General features: G+C 46.9%; 1 protein-coding gene across 2 annotated transcripts in view; it reads right to left on the bottom strand.

Annotated features, from left to right (window-relative positions):
- ESPL1 (extra spindle pole bodies like 1, separase) overlaps positions 1-21288 on the bottom strand; it is a 113873-nt gene that overhangs the window by 37083 nt on the left and 55502 nt on the right. For both annotated transcript variants that reach the window (XM_088469163.1, XM_088469164.1), the window contains exon 20: positions 7068-7238. In XM_088469163.1, coding sequence (XP_088325289.1) covers positions 7068-7238 — 171 coding nt within the window. The remainder of the gene's footprint in view (positions 1-7067; positions 7239-21288) is intronic.

The following is a 21288-nucleotide window of genomic DNA, read 5'->3' as shown; positions in this document are numbered from 1 at the left end:
CGCGATTGACGCCATCACCTGCGAAAACTTCACCCAAGGAGGATCCTGCGCCAAAGGGGGTTTAGAGGGGCCAGGTACTAGCTGGCATCGCCCGCACAGACCATCCTGTGTGAAATCCTCCCTCTCAACCCCTGCCAAACAGCGTCGGCAGGAAACCACAGGAGCCATAGAGAGCTCAATCTCCTCATCAGACATGACAATAAATTTGCAATAAATATGTGTCACCGAGAAGAGGTGAGGAGTAACACCTGCGCACTCCTAAGTATGCAACACAAACAGCCCACAAAATGGTACTGAGTAGCACACCACTGTATGTGACTGACCTCACAAATACTTTGATTTATATAAGTGAGGTACACAGAAAAAAGCCCTTCCCCCACACACCTGCCGGGCAGTAGGAGAAGGATAGGTATGAGATGACAGTCAGCAGAAAATTAGCACAGACAGGCAGTACTAGCAAAAGTCACATACCATGCAGGAAGATATACATGCGCCAGGGTGACCCAACTCCGGCCGGGCACCAACTAAAACTGAGGTGCCTGTGGCTCGGGGGCGGGGTATAGAGTAAGATGGACCGAGGTGCATCCTGGGAGCAGCAAAAGCTTTAACTGCATGGTGCCCGTGTATCCAGATCCAGCTATGTCGCAAGGTCAACCCTGTGGACCCTGAAGTGTAATAGATAGATATGTAATAAATAAATAAATAGATATGTAATATAAATATATATATCTATATCTATATATATCTATATATCCAGAAAAACCCAGCACTCACCAGCCCATAGAGTTAAACGGGCTCCGGTGCCCTCCTAGGGGGTATTGCTTCCCCACAGATAATCCACAGGCACTCACCCACATACGCCTTGAAAAGGTGTGCCAGTGGTTTATTTAAACACTGATTTCTGCACTGTATCACTTATGTTGTCTTGAGAAAGCGGTCCCTGACCGCTGACCTGTATGTCACATTATAGTTTTGCTGGCCATACACGGTAAGATTTTCTGTCGAACCATCCAACTAGTTGGTTGGTTGGAATGAAAATCAGGTAACGTATGGGAGTAACTGATTATCAGCAATTTGCTCCTAAATGCCATAAAATAGATTAAAATGGTCGTCAAGACAAGTTTGTTAAATGTTTGCTCTTAACAATTTGTTCAAACAGTTTTTCTCCATTTTCCTGCATTTGGGAGCAAATTGCTGATTGTCATTTGCTTTCATCCGTTACCAGATTTTCATTCCAACCAACCAGTTGGATGGTTGGACAGAAAATCTTACAGTGTATGGCCAGCATTACCCCGGAGAGGGTGGTTTTGTTTTTTTTTTTTTCTCCTCCCCAAGAGATCGAAGGCCACAACATCTTGCAGAGGCTCAGACAGCAGGTTAGATAGACTGCAACAGGAAACCCTTTAGCGAGCCCAGGTAAAACCAGCGTCCACCTCACCTGGAAAAAACTAAACCCCCCGGTAACAGCCCAACAACAAAACTTCCAAAAGGTGATGGAAGTGTGCCGTCGCTACCAGCTTCCTAAGCACGAAACATAGTAGGAAAACCACCTGGGATAACCTAGCACTTGAAAATCAGGTAACCGTGAGTGCTAGAACATTAGGAGGGCTTTATGAAGGTGCATTGGATAAGACGTAAGTCCGTGTCTAGAAGGCCGTGGACTGACAGGAATACACTAACTTGGATAACCGAAGATAAGAAGGGGATTAACAGCACGTCTCACGAGGGAACCAAGTGATGGCATCGGGGTCATGAAAAACATCCCTGAACGGAAAAACATAAGCCTTCTGCGTGTCAGCCCAGACTGTAGTGGAACCCCAACAGATTCAAGCAAAATAGCGTTACTATCTCTAGTCCAGCCTAAGAGATGAATCAGGAAAAGACCCCCAAAACAAGCATTAGCCATAGTGAAGCAGCACTACAAGCTTATCTCGCTCTCTGGAGAATGACTATCACGCTTCCATCTGGTAGAAAAGGAGAATTATATAACTATTCCTGACAGAGAATGACAGCCCCTCAAAAGATGGAGGAAAATTACAAAAGAGGGATATAACTTTTAAAAGAAGACTGGAACCAGCGACTGCAACCTGGGAGTTGAAGCCTCAGCCAACAATGCTCACACCTATCGGAGACAGCATCTCTGGTAATGAAGGCAGGGTGATACTACCACCACCAGTGGAGACAGACAACGTATCTCTCCGGTATGGTGGAATAGAGCGGAACTATGGACCCACACGCCAAGAAATAACTAAGATGCAGGGTCAACTGGCATGAGCAGGTACAGATATGTTCAAATGACTGCAAGGACAGCGGCTGTTTTGGAACTATGGACCCACACACCTGAAAAATTCTAAGGTGTAGAGTCCACTGACATGATGAGACACCATATATGGGCGGATAACTGCTAGGACAACAGCTAGGGTGCAATGTCAGGCATGCGTTATCTGGAGCAGCTGCCCAGGCACTGGTGTAGTAAATCCACTTACCTGTGAGACAGGAGAATTTCACAGACCTTCCCAAACTCTCAGCGACCAGCAGTCACGTCGCAGAGTAACGTCGGCCATTGGATCCCTGGGCTGGATTCATATCTGGGTACCCTGTGGTTTCTACTTGAGGTCTATCTCTGGAAGACCCCATCTGTCCACCAGGCTCTGAAATACCTGTGGATGCAGAGCCCACTCTCCGGCATAAACCTCCTGCCGATTCAGGAAGTCCGCTTCCCAGTTTAAGACCCCTGGTATAAACATGGCCGATATTGTCAGGAGGTGACTCTCTTCCCAAACCAGAATCCTTGATACTTCTGTCATGGCCGCCCGACTCAGTGTGCCTCCCTGATGATTGAGGTAGGCTACCGTGGTGCGATTGTCGGATTGAATTTGAACAAGTCTGCCTTTTAGTATTTCCTGAGCCTGAACTAGAGCCCTGAATACTGCCCTGAGTTCCAGGATATTTATGGACAGACGACTTTCTGCCTTTGTCCATATCCCTTGAAATGTGCGCAGACCAGTCATTGCTCCCCAACCGTGAAGACTGGCATCGGTTTTGAGAAGCACCCAATCTGACACCCAAAATGGGCGACCCCGGTTGAGATGATTTGTCTGCAACCACTGGTAAGAGATGAATTACCTGAGATTTGATTGTGTGGTACTCCCTGTTCCAGCGCAAGAGAATCAACAGCTGCAATGGTCGGGAGTGAAACTGGGTATATTCCACCATACTGAAGGTGGATACCATTGACTCCAGCACCCACATCGCTAACTGAACCGATATCCGCCTGTTGTGCAGCAATCTGCGTATCCGCAACTGCAGGGCTGTAATCTTGTCCTCCAGCACATATATCCTCTGACCCACGGAGTCCATGCGTGCCCCCAAATGAATCATCTGCTGTACCGGGAGAAGCGACAACTTCTTCCAGTTTATGACCCAGCCGTGACTGTGCAGACAGAACACAGTCAGTCCCAGATGATTCTGCAACTCCTGTGAAGACTTCCCCAGTATCAGGAGATCGCCAAGTATCCCAGAATCATGACACGCTGGCGCCTGAGACATGCCATTATTACCGCCATAACCTTGGTAAACACCAGCAGAGCTGTTGACAGGCCAAATAACAGAGCTTGAAACTGAAAGTGCTCGTCCCTTACCGCAAATCGTAGAAATTGCTGGTGGGGTAGGGTGATTGGTATATGCAGGTAAGCATCCTGGATAACCAGGGACACCATAAAATCCTGATTCCATTGCCAACACAGTCGACCGCAGTGTTTCCATACGAAATGTGTTGAGCCCTTTTAAGTTTAGAATAGGCCGATAGGACCCATTTGGCTTCTGAATCAGAAATAATAGGATTTTATTCCAATCTGTAATTGATTCTCTGGAACCGGGATAATGACTCCCGCCGTTAGCAGGGATTGTATAGCCTGTTGAAGGGCCAAGGCCTTTACAGAACCCACCACTGGGCTTATGCAAAATAATCTTTGGGTAGGACTTCTCCAGAATGTCAGGGCGTACCCCTGGGAGACCACTCCCCGAACCCAGGCATCTGTTGTCGTGAGATGCCGAGTGTCCGAAAACCGAAGAAGTCGGCCTCCTACCCTGGTGTCCCCCAGGGGGAGGCCCGTCCCATCAGGCCACTGGTTTATCTCGGGCTCTGGGAGTCGGACGCCTGTTCGGCCAGGGTTTCTTAGAGCCCGGTCTTTTTGCTGAACTAATTCTCGCCTTACCCTACGGGCAAAAAGACCCGAAAGGACGACAGTCTAGGTCTGGTCACAGATGTTGACGGCAGGCCAGCCATTTTAGAGGCTGCCACCGTAGCCACAATTTTGTCTAATTCTATGCCAAAGAGAACGCCTCCCGTAAACGGAGGGATTCTAGGGCCTTCTTGGACCCCGCGTCCACCTTCCAATCTCTTAACCACAGGGCTCTGCCTGCCACCACCGAAACCGCTGATGCTCTGGAAGATAGTATACCAGCATCCAATGCCACGTCTCCCAGATAAGACGCTGCTTCCTTGACATAGGAAATAATCTCCAGCTGTTCCCTGGATGCTTCTGGCAGAGATTCTGTCAGTGCCTTCATCCATTCTTCAATGGCCTTGGAAACCCAAGCCGTAGCCATAGCTTGACGAGTGGCCGCTCCCGAGAGCGAGAAGATTGTTTTAAGACAACCATCAAGTCTCCTATACGTGGAGTCACTGAGAGAGGAAGCAGATGGTATGGACAGAGTGGCACTCTTTACCAGCTGTAAAACATGTGCATCTACAGACGGCGGAATTTCCCACTTAGCACACTCCTCTGAAGGGAATGGGTATAAGGCTGCCACCTTTTTTGAAGGACGGAATTTCCTACCTGGACAACTCCATGCTTACCCCATAAGCTCCGACAGGTGCTCCGATTTGGGGAACTCCGCCTTGAACACCTTCTGGCGCTTAAATATCGGTGCTTTTTTCTGCGGAGGCTCTCCCTCATCTATATTCAGTACAGCCTTGACCGCCCTAATCAAAAAAAGGGACGTCAGACACTGAAAAATTATCCTCCTCTTCTCCGGAGACAGACTCCTGAGAGGAATCAAGTATCTCTTCATCCTCCGAGGATGTATCAGAGTCATCTCCTTAATCTGTGCCGTGGCCTGCCTGAGGGGCCGAACGCCGTCTGGCCTTTGGCTGCATTGATCTAGCAGCTTGTGGCGGTTGCTGAAAAGCCGCTGAAGAGGATGCCATGCCCCGTTCAGCATGCATGTCCACCCACAATGGGAACAGAGGGCATAACCATAGGGGGCTGCATCTGCTGAAGGTACCCCCATACTGGGGGAGCTGGGGCAGCCAAACGCTCCGCCACTTGTGCCATAATCTGGGAAAAAGAAGCCCCAGGGGGTTCTGGTCCAGAGGTTGGTAAACATGACTGATGCAGTGATTGTCTAAAGCTGTTACCATTTTGTATGAAGTCCTGTGGGGATAACCGCTTTGCAAGCCATACAAGATACCAGCACAGGGGTTTTAGCCACCTGTCTTTCAGACTCCTTAGAAATAATATTTTATGTCAAGTTCTGAGTATACATGTGATTTTGTTTCACCCCAACTGCCCACACACCTGTAGTAGAGGGTTATAGGGAGAAAACAGTAATGATAGGTTACAAGCTGACAGTTCTTGGCATAAAAGGCAGTACCACACACACATTCAAATCACATGCAATGCATAAACATTTCACCCCCTTGTGAATATATGCACTCTAAGCTCTTGTCACTACGAACAGCCTCAGGCTTAGGATAGAGAGCTCTGTAAAAACCTGTATAGGAGAGGTATACAGAGAGACTGATCCAGCCTCCTGAGTGTACAGCCACCGAGAGCATCTGAGAGTGGTCTCTGGCTGACTCCTATAGAGGGAGGCTGGGAGGAGCAAACCCAGATGCGGGAACCTTTGGACTGGGCCAGCGTGAAGGTTGGGGGGAGGTGCCGCCAGGGAAAAGCAAACCTCCCCTATGCTGCATGGATCCACCCGGCACACTGACCTCGCTGCCGCCACTAGTCCCCGGCTGTCAGGATCCCTCACGTCCCGGTAGTCTAGTGCGGGATACAGTTTACCTGACTCCTCACTGCAGCGTGCCCCCAGCCAGTCTCCACCGCCAGAGGCCGGACTTGTGTGATCCCAGTGTCAGCGGCCGCCGACAGCACCTTACCTGCATCCTCTGTCGCGGATGCAGTCCAGGGCTCTACGCCCCTACCGAAACCACTGACTTCACACCAGTGTTGCGGCGCCGGAGGGAGTAGGTGGAGCGCCTACACGGGCTTCCGCCGGTCGCTTAGCTGCTTACGATTTCCGTTCTGTCAGCACGTGCCGCCCGCTCAGGTGGAGAGTCAAAACTTTCTTTCTTGTCTATGGGACTGCTCCTGCAGTCCCACTGTCCATGTGGTGTCAACCACACCAAACAAGAAGAACTGACTACCATGGCCGGGGGAGAGGTATATGTGGGGAGGACCCAGTGCATCCTGGGAACTGAGAGCTTGTTTTTAACTGTTTGGTGTCTGGATCACATACCCCAACATATTGGCTGTGATCCCATGGACCCCGAAGAAGAAAGCCTGTGTTAACCAGACCACTGACCCTGTTGACTCACCTGTGCAGAAAGTCATGGAAACATCCGCCAAGCACAAAAAGGCTCCACAACCATACCAGCATATCTAGACAACACATCTGTGCTGCCATCACTCTGTAACATCTCCACTCCACACATTGAGCAAGTTACCCTGGGCCCACAAGAAACATTAACCCAAGATAGTCACAGCTGACATGCCATTGGTTCACATCGGAAACCGGGATTCCAGTCTCTCCTTGGGGGTCGAACAGAAATCTGGATGAAGCCATGTTGGTTGAAAGGTATAAACAAACCTGTAACTGCTTTTCATTTCATAATGAAGGCAGAGCACAAACATATGCTAATAAATGTTCTTAGCGTTACACACCATGGTTTAACATTAAGAAAGTGATAAAACTTTCTAGATATAAAACGATTCAAAATAAAACATCACGCCATAACAGACTGTTTGCATCGTGTAATAGACAGGTATAAAACTTACTGAATATAGCCGGTAGTGAGGATGACACTCCTGTTAGGCTGAAAATATTTGCATCAGTTTCTCGCTCTTTTGTTCCTGGTACCCAGCTCTGCTGCTCCCCTCCGACATCTCTTCTAAGAATTTCACACTCTGCCACCTTCTCCTTTTTGGAAGACCTCAGGCCTTTACAAGCTGGGGTACAAAATAAAGCAGATTTGTTTTTCACAAAAATAGCCATTAAAAATTTAAGTTACTTTGTTAACATTGTAAATAAGCTGTAAATGAACCTTGTTTCGAGAAGTGCAAAACTTAGAAATTCATAATAGGCAATTAGCTAAGTAATAAGTCTGTGTCCAATCAATACGGTCTACCATCATTTTGACAGATGAATAGGTCTTGGAACCCTTTCACATGTGCAAAAAAAACTTGAGTTATGGTAGACTTACCTAGATAACTCCTTTTCTTCGAGGTCCATAGGGTCCACAGGCATACCATGGGGATATTATGGTTGGAGACCAGGCACCAAATCGTTAAAGCTTCAGCTCCTAGGATGCCTCGGGTCCTCCCCCGTATATACCCTGCCCCTAGCCACAAGCCTCAAGGCTGTAGAAGGAAAGAGAAGGAAAAGCAATCGTACACCAGAAACACACTTACACAAAATGAGGGAATCTGACCAAAAGAAAAAATTTACCAATACAACCAGGTACGTCAGGGTGGGTGCCCTGTGGTTCCTGTGGACCTCGAAGAAAAGGAGTTAAGTCTACCACAACTCTAATTTTCTTCTTCAGGGTCCATAGGGATCCACAGGGATACCATGCGGATGTCCTAAAGCAGTTTCCCTAGGGTAGGGGACGCTCCTGAGCAGAAAGGAGAACTCGGTCGCTCAAAGGTAGCATCCTGAGAGACAAAAGTATCAAAGGCATAAAACCTAAGAAAAGTGGGAATAGAAGACCACGTGGTTGCCTTGCACAATTGTTCAGCAAAGGCACCACAACTGAATACCACGGTGGCCCTACAGACCGAGTAGAATATGCTGTCAACATGCTTGGGACAGGAAGATCAGCCCGTGTGTACACCTGAGAGATAGTCATGGGTAGCCATCATGCCAGAGTGTTTATTAGCTGGCCATCCACGTTTGTGAAAACCATACAATACAAAAAGAGCATCCGATTTGTGCGCTCCAAATAGCTACGGAGAGCAAAAAACTACACCCAGGGAGGCTTCACCTACAGAAAGAAATGGAGCCTGAAGAGTTTGAACTACAATTTCTTCATTTACATAAAAATGAGACACTACCTTGTACGAAGAACAGCTTTATCTTGGTGAAAAAAAATCAAAAATGGAGAGCTACAAGAAAGCGCTGCCAAATCAGTGACACTGCGAGCAGAAAAGATAGCGAGCAGAAAGTGTCTTCGCTGTCAACCACTTCAAATCTACAGTCTAGAGGTTCAAATGGGGGAGCTTGTAGCCCCTTAAGCACCAAAGACAAATCCCATGGTGCTATCGGTGGAACAAAAGGAGGCTGAACTCGCAGAACTCCTTGGAAAAAAATTCTAGCCTCTGGTATTGAGGCAATCTACCTCTGGACCCAGACTGACAGTGCACTCTTAAAGTAGCCAGGCGGAAACCACGGTCTAGACCGGCCTGGAGAAAAGCCAGTATCCTGGAAATCCTAAACACCTTAGGATCATACTTTGTGGGAACACCATTGACCAAAAGAATGACAAACTAATATATTCAGGCAGAGGCAGGCTTCCATGCCCTAAGTATCGTTTGAGTTACAGAATTGGAAAAATCTTTTGCTCTTAGGATGGAAGATTCAAGAGCCATGCCGTCAAAAGCCAGACGAGGTAAGTCCGGATGCCGGCAGAGATCCTACGTCAGCAGACCCTGCCATAGAGAAAGAGGATACGAACTGTCTATTGACAGATTCTGTAGGTCGGTGAACCAATGACGTCTGGGCCAAGCCGGAGCCACCAGAATTACTGTTCCGCCTTCCCGCTTGAATTTCCTGAGAATTCTTGGGAGGAGGGAGATCGGAGGAAAGATACGCCAGCTTGAAGTCCCATCTTACAGCCAGTGCGTCCACGAAGGCTGCCGATGGGTCTCTGGACCTGGACCCATAACTGGGGACCTTGTGGTTGTGATGTGACGCTATGAGATCTCTCTCTGGTAGAATTAATTGCTTACCAGGAGCTGAAACACTCCTGTATGGAGAGACCACTCTCCGGCATGTATGTCCTGACGAATTAAGAAGTCTGCTTCACAATTGATTACTTCCGGTATGAATATTGCCAAGATGACCGGAAGATGACGTTCTGCCCAAATCAGAACCCTTGTCACTCCTTTCATGGCTGCGTAACCTTCCTGATTGAGGTAGGCTACTGTTGTCGCATTGTCTGACTGGATCTGTACCAGCTTGCCCTGGAGCTGGTCCTGTGTCATGACAAGTGCTTTGGATAATGCTCGCAGTTCCAGAATGTTTATTGGCAGGTGACTTTCCTGATTTGTCCATCTTACCTAAACGGTGTGATGACCTGTCACTGCTCCCAATCCGTGAAGACTGGTGTCTGTGGCGAGAAGCACCCAATTTGGAATCCAGAATGGGCACCCTTTGTTCAGATGATCCTTTCTCAGCCACCACAGGAGAGTGTGACAAACCTCTGGAGTAAGAAGGATCCTCTGGGACCTTATTAGATGATACTATTCGTTCCACTTTTGCAGAGGCCTGGAATGGAACTGAGCATACCCCACCATGTCGAAGGTGGATACCACTGATCCCAGGGCCTGCATTGCTAACAGAATGGATACCCTTCGCTTGCGAATTTGCAATGATAGGGTCACTATCTTGTCCTCTGGAAGAAACACCGCCTGTGCTCGAGAATCCAGAAGAGCTCCCAGATGTACCATCTGCTGTGTTGGAAAAAGTGAGGATTTCTTCCAATTTGATGCTCCAGCCGTGCTCTTGTAAGCAGGCTATGGTCAGTTGAAGATGGTTTTGTAAAGCAACCGGGAGTCTGCGCCAATATCAGAAGGTCGTCCAGATATGGCAGAATTCTGACTCCCTGATGCCTGAGACAGGCCGTTATGACTGTCAATATTTTGGTAAATACCTGGGAAGCCGTAGATAGGCTAAAGGGTAGAGCCTGAAATCGGTAATGTTGCTGAAGGACAGAAAACTGTAAAAAGTGCTGGTGGGATGGTATAATAGGAACATGCAGATATGCATCCTGAATGTCCAGGGAAACTATGTAATCCCCTGGCTCCATTGCCAAAATAATTGATCGGAGAGTTCCCATACAAAGCTTGGGTACATGGATAAACCAGTTGAATTTTTTTAGATTTAGTATAGAGCAATAAGACCCATTCGGTTCTGAACCAGAAATAGGTTGGAATAATAACACCTTCCCTGTTGAGACATAGGAACCGGGACTATTACCCCCACCTGCAGCAGGGAGTGAATTTCTTCCTGAAGGACCAAGGTCTTGACCGCATCCGATAGAGGATCTGTGCAAAGAAAAACTTCTGGGGAGGATGCCTCCTGCAAGTGAGGGCATACCCCTGAGAGACCACTTCTCGGACCCAGGCATCTGTTTAACGCCAACAATCCGCAAATTGAACAAGTCGGCCTCCCACTCTGGGATCCCCCAGGAGGAGACCCGCCTCATCAGGCCGGTAATATGTCGTCCAGTGTAGCAGCTGGACGCCTTGCCGTGCTAGACCTCTAAGTTTGTCGCCTTGAAATTTTGCGAAAACTAGAAGTCTTCGAGGAGGGCATGTACCCTTACTGGTCACAGAGGACAGAAAGACCGAAAACAAACCTGCCTAGACTTCTAGTCGCCGTAGATGGCAGACCTGTTGACTTTGAAGCCGCCAGAGAAGCTATAATTTTATCCAACTCTGCTCCAAAAAGTACTTCTCCATAGAAAGGTAAAACTTCCAGCGCCTTCTTTGATTCTGTATCAGCTTTCCAGGATCTTAGCCAAAGGGCCCTGAGTGCCACTGTTGAAGCTGTTGATGCTTTAGAAGCAAAAATTCCAGCATCTACAGCAGCTCATCCCAGATAGGAAGCCGCTTTTCGTATGTGGGAAATATACATCATCTGTTCTCTGGTAACATTTGGTAGAGAATCCATTCTTCAACAGTTTTGGCTACCCAGGATCCAGCCATAGCTGGCCAAGTAACAGTTCCAGATTATTAAAATATTGCTTACATTTTTCTATCCATGGAATCCTTCAGGGAAGATGCTGACGAAAATGTAGCATCTCTGATTAAATGCATCACATGAGCATCCACAGTAGGAGGTACCTCCCGCTTAGTACATTCAGAAGCCGGCAAAGGATACAACGATGTTATTCGCTTATTCACATAAAAACGTTTGTCAGGGTAACCTCATGCCTCATCCATAAACTCAGTGAGCTATTCAGATACAGGAAACTCCGTTTTGACCACCTTCCGTAGGTGATTAAACACTGGAGCCTTCTTACTATAGCTGGTTCATCATCCTGAATATCTAGGATTGATTTAACCACCTTCACCAAAGGAGGAACCATCCACTGTGGATGGATTGTCCTCCTCCTCCGAGCTAGACCCTGGGAGGAACCTTGCGCATCGTCTGATTCCTCTGATGAATCGGAATCCATGTTGAGCAGACTGAAAAAAATTATAACTTGCACATAGGCACCTTAGTAAAATACCAGTCTGCTATCAACATTAGATGGAGCCATACTCTGACTAAAAAGGCCATAAACATCCTTCCAGGATGGATGCATAGGAGATGCAAACTTGGTATGCTGTGGACACCCCATCCAAGGAGGCATAGTGGGAGAAGCCATATGATCCACAAACAGCTTCATTACCTGGGACAAAGAGGATACCCAAGATGGCTCTTGTCCAGGGACAGGTAAACTGGACTGGTGAGGTGGCTCTTTAAAACAGACAACACACAAAACAGGCCATACCCGATTTACATGAAACCAGCACAGGGGGGCTCCCCCCTCCTGTATCCCTTTATCTTTTGACATGTTCAATAAAGGCAATAATTACAATGTTATGTGACAGCCTTAAGAAAATCTTAATGAATTAAGTACTCAAAAAAATACCTCCACCTCAAGAGGATGGAGAGAAAAACAGTGATAGTTGCAATTGACAGAAATAAAAAAATAAAAAAGTGTCAATACAGCAGCTAGCAGTCACATACGCATATGTAATAGAATTGCAAATAGACTCTAAATCAACTACACAAACACAAAGGAATGGTAGGATATAGAGCACTATATGCCTTACCCAAGGGAGCGGTATACAGGGAGACTGACAGCTAGAGCGCACAGAGCATGGACCGTAAGCCATCTCATACACACGTGGAGGGTAGGCGGAACAATCCAGACGTGCGAAACCCTTTGCAGAGACTCCGTCTGGGGAGGAACTGTCGGGGGAGCGGCTACCTCCCTTAAGCTGCGTTAACCAGCTGGGTACGCTGGCCTCGTGGCAGAAGCGTCTGCTGCCGATCCCCGGCAGCAGACGATAATGCCCCGGTGGTGTAGTGAGGACGCGGACAATACCGGGCTCTGACTTCAGCGGCTGCTGGTGCGTCTGACACCAGAAGCAAGGACTGCCGCGCGTGATTCCCCGTAAGTGAGGAATCGCCTTCCCTGACATCTCCATGCATCCGGTTGCAGTCCGGGTCGCAGCATTGCTATCAAAGCTCAGCTGCAACCCGCCAAAATCACCAGCCCAGTTAGTGATGTTGCGGCCTGGCGGAGGTAGATGAGTCCCAGTACATGTGTCTTAATTCTGACGCTTCGTACTGCCAACCCAAAAATCCAAAATAACAAAATAAAAGCTTAGGACTGCCTGAGCAGTCTAGTTACAAAAGTGCGTCTTGATCCTGCCGCACCAAACAAACAACTGAAGGCCTGTTGCTAGGGGTGGGGTATATATGGAGGACGACCCGAGGTATCCTGGGAGCTGAAGCTTTAACTGTTTGGTGCCTGGATCATTCCAACCATAATATCCCTATGGTATCCCTGTGGAACCCTATGGAACCTGAAGAAGAAAGTTGATTTTGGGGTAATTTGAGGACAAAAATTTTTACCCCAAAAAATTACATGTAATTATTGGACTAATTAAGCCAATTGGAAACATCCAATTGCCTAATTAGTCATTAGGGGGCGTGTCCAAGGGGTTCAGCACAGAGTCCCGACATTTTAATCTTAAAATAAAGATTTTCCTTTCCATCTCTAACCCTCAGGTAGGTGTGACTGGAAAGATGCAAATTCAGTTTGGCTGTTTCAGTACGGAGTTGCTAATCGGATTGCAAAATTAATTCAATATGCGAATTCCAAGAGAAAATAGCATCTCGCACCTAATTGGATTGACCTGTATCTTAAAGGGTTTTCCAGATGAAACTTTGACCAATCCCTATAATGACCTCACTAAACACAAAATGGCTTGTCTAGTGGCATTGCTGAGGAAATGTGTGATCACACGCAGATGACTGGGATCATTCTCTGAACCTTCAGTGAAAGGCGTTATAAGCATGGATTTCTTCGGCTACATGCTGGGAGTGCGCAACGGGCTGCACAAGATTAGAAATAGACCGGATTTAGTCCAGGCTGAACATGCCAGATCAGTGTTGAAACCGCAAACATCAAGGACAGGTGTCCATAGCTGAATGTACAATGGTCTAACCTTTTCTGCACACACACAAAAATACAGAAAAACCTCCAGATTTAAATTTTACTGCTCTCCACATGATAATGAGAAGAATGTACAGGATTACACCATTTTGCAAATGAACTCTGTAGGATGCTGTTCTATGGCTTGTTAGATTCCATGGCCTTCTAAAATACGACAGTGTGTCTATCTGGACTGTGTTCGGCTGCTACATTTTCTGTAAATGGCCACACTACCACTCCATTCATATTGGGTAGAGGCACTTGACAGGGATGCCTACTTTCCCTTGCATTGCTAGTCATCGAATTAGTGGCACGATTAGTGCGCTCTAACCCTGGTATACAACCCAGAACTATTGCAGACACTATAGCTCTCAATGCGGACAACATCCTGACTGATGCTGTGGACTGTATTCTCAGGGTGGTTGACACCTTTGGTGGCTTTTTCGTGCTCCCAATTAGTCTATGTTCAGTATTTTCCCTCTTCATGGTTCCCTCCCACCAAATTACCTTCCACCTGTCCTCTGCAGTGGACCCTGAGAATACAATATTTGGAGGTCTTTATAACTTCTAGTTGTACAGATTATGTGCTGTATAATGTTGGCTCTTATAACTACACAATTTAAACTAAAGGTTCACACATGGAAAAAGCTTTCTGTCAGTTACTGGGTGCACTAACATCTTTAATATGGTCATCAAGCCTAAATACTTTCATGTTTTCCAGCACTCACCAGTTTATTAACAATTATTTATCAACATTTATATAGTGCCAGTAGATTCAGTTGCACTTTACAATTGGGAACAAAAATAGGATTTTGGTACTTACCAGTAAAATCCCTTTCTCAGATTCCACAGGGGACACTGGAGGTTAAGACAGGTGGATGAGTGGAGCTGGCACTTTAAATTTATAAGTGTGACTCCTCCCCCTCTACCCCCAGAAGCCCCAATAAGAGAGTTGGAGCCCGAGGAGACAAACAGAAGATACAACTGAGGAGAAGGAGGCAAACAAGACAGCAAAGCTGAATAAAAACAGACATAACAAGAGAAACATTCAACATGTATAAAACAGAATACAATGGTAGGTAAAGCAGCGCTGGGAGGGCATCCAGTGTCCCCTGTTGGATCAGAGAAAGGGATTTTACTGGTAAGTACCAAAATCCTATTTTCTCCTTCATCCACCAGGGGACACTGGAGGTTAAGACACTGGGAGCATCTCAAAATTTTCTCCCCAGGCAGGAGAGCTCTGAGAAACCTGCAAAACTCTGCGACCAAAACTAGATTTCTGGGGCCACAAAAGGTATCAAACCGATAAAATCTAACAAAGGTATGGACCGTGGACCAAGAGGCCGCAAGGCACAACTTGGAAGCAGAAGCGCCCTGATGAGCAGCCCAGGAGATTCCCACAGAGCGAGTAGAATGAGCAAAAAGAGAGACCGGCAGAATCGGGCCACCAGAAGAATAGGCCTGTCAAATGACCATCTGGCCAAAGACTGTTTAGCAGCAGGCCAACCTCGTTTGGAATTATAAAGAACAAGGCATCAGACTACCGCAAGGCCACGGTATGGGCCACATAATCTCTGATAGCCCGAACATCTAGGGTGAGTGAAGACTGAAGTATAAGACTACACCGGAATCACAATAGGCTGATTGATGTGAAAAGCAGAAACCACCTTAGGTAAGAAGGATGCCTTAAGTACGGACTTCTGCACGATCATCGTGAAAAATCAAGTAATGAGGTTGACAAGAAAGAGCTCCTAATTCAGAAACCCTCCTAGCCGAAGCCAAGGCCAAAAGGAGCACTGTCTTCCAAGTGAGAAGCTTAAGATCCACGTTTTCCAAGGGTTCAAACATTGAAGATTGGAGAAAAGTCAACACCATGTTGATCCCACGGGGGGGCAGGAAGGATGAACGGAGGCCGAATCCAAAAAAACTTTTTTTTTTTTTTTTTACAAGAAGTCTGCACCTGCTAGATTAAGGCAAGACTGTGCTGAAAACCCCCCCCCAAAAAAACACACCACAGACACACCCAATACTTGAACCATCAAAGAACCAAGGTGCAAACCCGCCTCCAAACCCGACTGGAGGAAAAGGAGACGGGAGATCCAAAAGGCAGTTCCACACACCAGGCTACATAAGCACGCCAGATTCGGTGATATTGAGCCGAAGAGATCGGTTTACATGCCCAGAGCATGGTAGGGATTACAGAGTCCGGAACACCACTGCGTCTTAAGATAGCGGACTGGACAGCCACGCCGTTAAACGCAACCGCTGTAAGTCTGAGTAAAGGCAAGGACCCTGGAGCAGAAGGTCTGATCGATGAGGCAACAGCCAAGGATTCCTGACAAGGAGCTGCTGAAGATCAGAGAACCAAGTCCTCCGTGGCCAGTTCGGAGCCACTAGGATGACAGTTGCCACTTCCCTCTTGATCCACTTGAGAACATGGGGAAGAAAAGGAAAAGGGGGGCGAAAGAGATACACGAGGTTGTAACTCCAAAGGTAACGTCATTGCACCTATCGCCTCCGCATTCGGGCCTCAAGTTCTGGAACAGTACCTGGGTACCTGATGGTTGTGTCTGGAAGCCATAAGATATATTTCTGGCATACCCCATTTCCGTACTAGTGGTCGGAAAACATCCGGGCGTAGAGCCCATTCTCCGGGATGGATGTCCTGACGACAGATAGTCTGCCTCACAATTGTCAACTCCCGGAATGAACATTGCAGAGACCACCACCACATGGATTTCTGCCCATCAAATAATGAGATTTACCTCACGCATGGCTATGCGACTTAGAGTCCCGCCTTGATGATTTATGTATGCGACGGCCGTCGCGTTGTCCGATTGAACACGAACCGGCTGACCATCTAGCAAAGAAACAGCTTCCAGAAGGGCCTTGAAAATTGCCCGGCGTTCCAGCACGTTGATCAGTAGACTCGACTCCTGTCGAGACCAACGGCCCTGAAAGTGATGGTCCTGAACCATCACTCCCTAAACCCTGAGGCTGGCATCCATTGTCAGAATGATCCAATTCCAAACGCAAACTGCAGTGAGGTGGTCGAGCTGAATCCACCAAAGAAGGGGGATTCGTGTTTGAGGCGACAGTCGTACCAGGTGGTGCATATGAAGACGTGATCCGGACCACTGGGCCAGGAGATTTTACTGGAATGGACGAGAATTAATCTTTCCAAACTGAAGAGCCTCGAAAGCTGCCACCATCTTCCCTAGAAGACGAATGCAAAGATGAATGGACATCGCTTTAGTTTGAGACCCAGGAGGTCAAGTTGACAAATAGCCTAAAGCCTTGTCCACCGTAAGGATGATCCATAAAGCAGCCATATCCAAAATCATTACCAGAAATCAGAAGCTTTGAGATGGAATCAGACTGGACTTCTGAAAGCTGATTATCCATCCGTGATGGATAAGGACCTGGTGTGCTAAAGCTACATATTTGTTGAGAATCTGAACAGATGGAGCTTTGATGAGATCGTCCAAATATGGAACAAATGTGACCCCCAACGATCTGAGATGAGCGATCACTACAGACAATACCTTGGTAAAGATCAGAGTTGCCAATGTCAGACAAAAGGGCAGAGCCTGAAATTGGTAATGTTCCTTTCGGTTAGCAAATCGAAGAAACACCTGATGTGGCTTCCAAATTGGGACATGGAGATAAGCAACCTTGATGTCCATGTATGCTAGGAAGTCCCCCTGTTCCAAACCTGCAATCACTGAGTGAAAAGATTCCATCTTGAATCTGTAAAACGCCAGATAAAGATTCAACGATTTCAGATTCAAAATAGGCCTTACAGAGCAGTCTGGTTTCGGAACTACAAAGAGACTGGAGTAGAAACCCAGACAACGCTGATGGGCTGGAACAAGTATCAGAACCTCGGAATCCTCAAGCCCATGGATTGCTTGCAAAAGCACCTTCTGCTACTGTTTGGAGACAGGAAGACCTATGGTGAAAAACCAATGTGGAGGGGTTCTTCAAATTCTAGTTTGTACCCCAGAAACACCAGATTGCAAATCCAAATAGATGAACTGGTTTGAAACCAGACATCCTTGAATCGCAACAGGAGAGCCCACACTGGAGTCTCCTAGGTGGGCCTGGAGCCCGTCATGCGGTAGGTTTTTCTCCAGGCTTTGGATCAAGATGGTGGGTGGAACCAGACTTTCAACCTCTGCCTCTACGGGTAGCTGAGGAGGCACCGCGTGGACATCCACTAAAGGAATGAGGGGCCTGAAAGGAAGGACCAGTCGGAGCGCGTCACTAAGCTGGAGCAGTGGAGGGCACAAAAGTAGACTTACCACCTGTAGCCTGGGAGATCCATTTGTCCAATACAGGTCCAAAAAGGATATCCCCAGTAAAAGAAGTCCCTCCACAGCTCTTTTGGAGTCCACATCCGCTTGCCAAGACCTTAGCCAGAGAGCTCTGCGAGTCACTATAGCTGACTCCAAGATCCTGGAACCAACATGACCAATGTCCTTAGACACTTAGACGCTCCAAGGTACACAGCAGACTCACGAAGTTAGGCTCTTGACACTCCAGATTCTAGTCCACTGAACAACTCCTCTGCCCATCTTTCCACATCTTTGCTGACCCAAGAACCAACCAAAGCCAGTCTAAGCACCCCTGCTGTCCCTGGACGCCCGAATCAGAGGTCTGTTGGTGAAGGTCGTCACATCTGAAAAGGTTTCCAAATCACCTTCATCCTCTACTTGTGAAAAAGGCTCTGCGTCAGTCGTCCGACTGGGAGAAGCCTTTTCTTCTTAGATGGTCGAGCAGACGCAATGTCCCTAGAAGAGGAAATAGAAGAACTCATGCATTGAGCCAAGCCCTCCACAGAACGGGCTAGATCTCTCGTCAAACTTGGCTCGCTGTGGAAGCTGAACCAGGGGCCTGGTTCCTAGCTGCTTCCCTGTATCTGCGTGTAGCAGCCAGTTCAGAGTACAGATTATCCATAACACCAGCCTAGGTAGCTATTCAAGGTGGCTTAGGGTCCACCTGAAATACAAGAATCACAGAGCCGCTCCATCAAAGCGTGCCTGAAGTAGTTTTGCATTACATTTGGAGCAAACATACACCTTTTATGATGCTATTGTAGCTGCCCCTTTACCTGTCATGATGCTGCTACAGACAGACACACACAGAACAGAGGACACCCCCAGAGAAGGAGAGGAATCACTATTTTCCTCCCTAATGTAAATTCCCCCTCACTCAGCAGCCCAGAAGACACCCCAGTGTACTCACAACCTCTAAATTAGGGAGTGTGCTGGAATGCTATTGCCACAGCTTTGTCTGCTGTGGGAGTTGCTGCAGAAGGCAGTCTGTGTGAAGCACCTGTTTCAAATAAAATGGCGCTGAAGAGAGAGCAGGGGGAGGGGGCTGTACTGGTCCGCCCCCCACTGGGGAGAGCCACTGAATGCACTGCATTGGTGTCAACTGCACTGTGTAAGCGCAGCTGATAGTGGTTATCTGAGCGCTGTCACTAGCAGCGCTGCCAAATGCATCTTTCCCTCTCTGCCCCACTGTAAAAACGCTGTCCCGGAAAAGCCTCACACACACACACTGTACAGGAGGCTCCATACAGTAAGTCTGCCAAGCTCAGTAATAACAGCACTTTCAAGTCTCTATTAGAGAGATCGGGAAGGGAGGGGAGGGTGGTACCGCAGGGTTTAATTCATCTCAGTCCCCTGCTACTCAGTACTTACCTGCTGCCAACATCAGGTCTGCAGTGGGTTAGGTGACATGAACACAGCCTCTATATTAGGCTGCGGCATATCCCTTTCCTGAGCCAGTGTCAGGGTGCCTGGGACCCGGAAACTCAGTGGCAGCGGGTCCCCTGATGCTTCCATGTCGCAGGCTGACAGATGCAGCTGTCAGCCTGTCCTCAATGCTTGTGGAAAGCTATAAATAAAATTAAAATAAAAGTAAAATACTAAGTTTGGCCTGAGCTCAGACCCAAGTGACCGGCTCCCTTAGGCACGATTCTAAAACTGGGGCTTCTGGGGGATAGAGGGGGAGAAGTCACTCACACTTTAAATTTAAAGTGCCAGCTCCACTCATCCACCAGTCTATACTCAGTGTCTTAACCTTCAGTGTCCCCTGGTGGATGAAGGAGAAACAGTAATAAAATGAGACTTGGTAATAAAGCGATAAGAGGCTCCTGCTCACAGGCTAACAATCTACAGAAATTTATATTCCTAAGAATGTTTTTACTGCCATCGATAGAGTTATCCCCGCTTTCATCTGGTGTGAAATGAGCAGGGCTAGGCCCATCCAGAGGCCTTGGACCTAATTTTATGTAGGTCCAAGGTCTCTGGTGGTCTAGCCCTGCCTAACCTTCAGCTTCATTATTTAACTGGTATTTGGGAGCTCCTTCATAAGACAGATTTTCCAGGATGGTAAACTTAAAATACTTTGAACAGTTACATGAGGAACTTTGCCTACTGCATACTGTTTTGTTTTTATAGACCCCAGACATAACAGCCATGCTCATTTCTCCATCCCCATTTAAGACTATGCATCTCTGATTGGGTTCTAGAAAACAGATTTTATTTCTTTATATTGATCGCAATGCATTTTTTTTCAAGATACACTACTGCCCTTAAAACTACAGTGGGAAGCTGACCTTTGGTGTACTTAATGATGAGCTGGGATAGATTCTATGCGTTATTAGAAATACTGCCCCTTGTGTTAGATTTCAACTTTATTATTTGGTGCACAAAGTGTATCATACCCCTCTCTGTTTCCTTAGAAAGGGTGTTTGTGCTGCTGCTGACTGCACTAAATGCAGAGCTTCTGACTGTTTTTGGCACCTGCTTTGGGGATATGTCTGGGCAAACAATTTTTGGATGCAAGTTTGGGCAGATAGTAGTACTGCTCCCTATGATCCCTAAACTGCTCGGTCTCACATGGCAGAAAAATTACAACAAAACAATTTATAAATATGTCCTTTGCCTCTCAACTCTTGCTAAAGTTATTGTACTTCGAGTTATATTGGAGCAAACCAAACTATCCTGATCTTTTTAAATGCAGCAGCTCCTGAACGTTCTATACCCAGTAGGAATGCTATTCACAAATGCCAAAAGCTTGGGACCGCTGGTGTCTCTCTCATTTTGGTTTACACGGAGATGACCATGATGGTGACAGATGGATCTCTCCCTTGTTATCCAATCTTCATTTGTGTGTCAATGGATGCCATTGGTTCTGTGTCTTTATATTTCATGGGTCTTCATGACTGGTATCATACCAGTATGTACTGATTGCACATCTGTATTCTACCCGTGACCTACTTTGACAAGTTTTGTATGTTATGCTTTATTTTTGTTGATTTGTGTGTGCAACTTGAAAATCAATAAAAAGTACATGAATGATAAAAATGAATGTAATGGGTTTTTGTTTATGTGAATGTAAAAGTTTTTTCCTTTAAATTAAATATTTAAGGTGAAGCTCAAATGAATTTCAAAAGTTAATTTTAAAAGTTAATTTTAAAAACATGAACATTTTTCAGAGTTGCAGTTGTTGGCCAGCCACAATTAAGAGAAAATATCGTAACATACATCGAT

The sequence above is a fragment of the Taudactylus pleione genome, unplaced genomic scaffold, assembly GCF_031769625.1.
Source record: "Taudactylus pleione unplaced genomic scaffold, aTauple2 ptg000089l, whole genome shotgun sequence".
NCBI lineage: Eukaryota > Metazoa > Chordata > Amphibia > Anura > Myobatrachidae > Taudactylus > Taudactylus pleione.
This window is presented reverse-complemented; position numbering and strand designations above follow the sequence as displayed.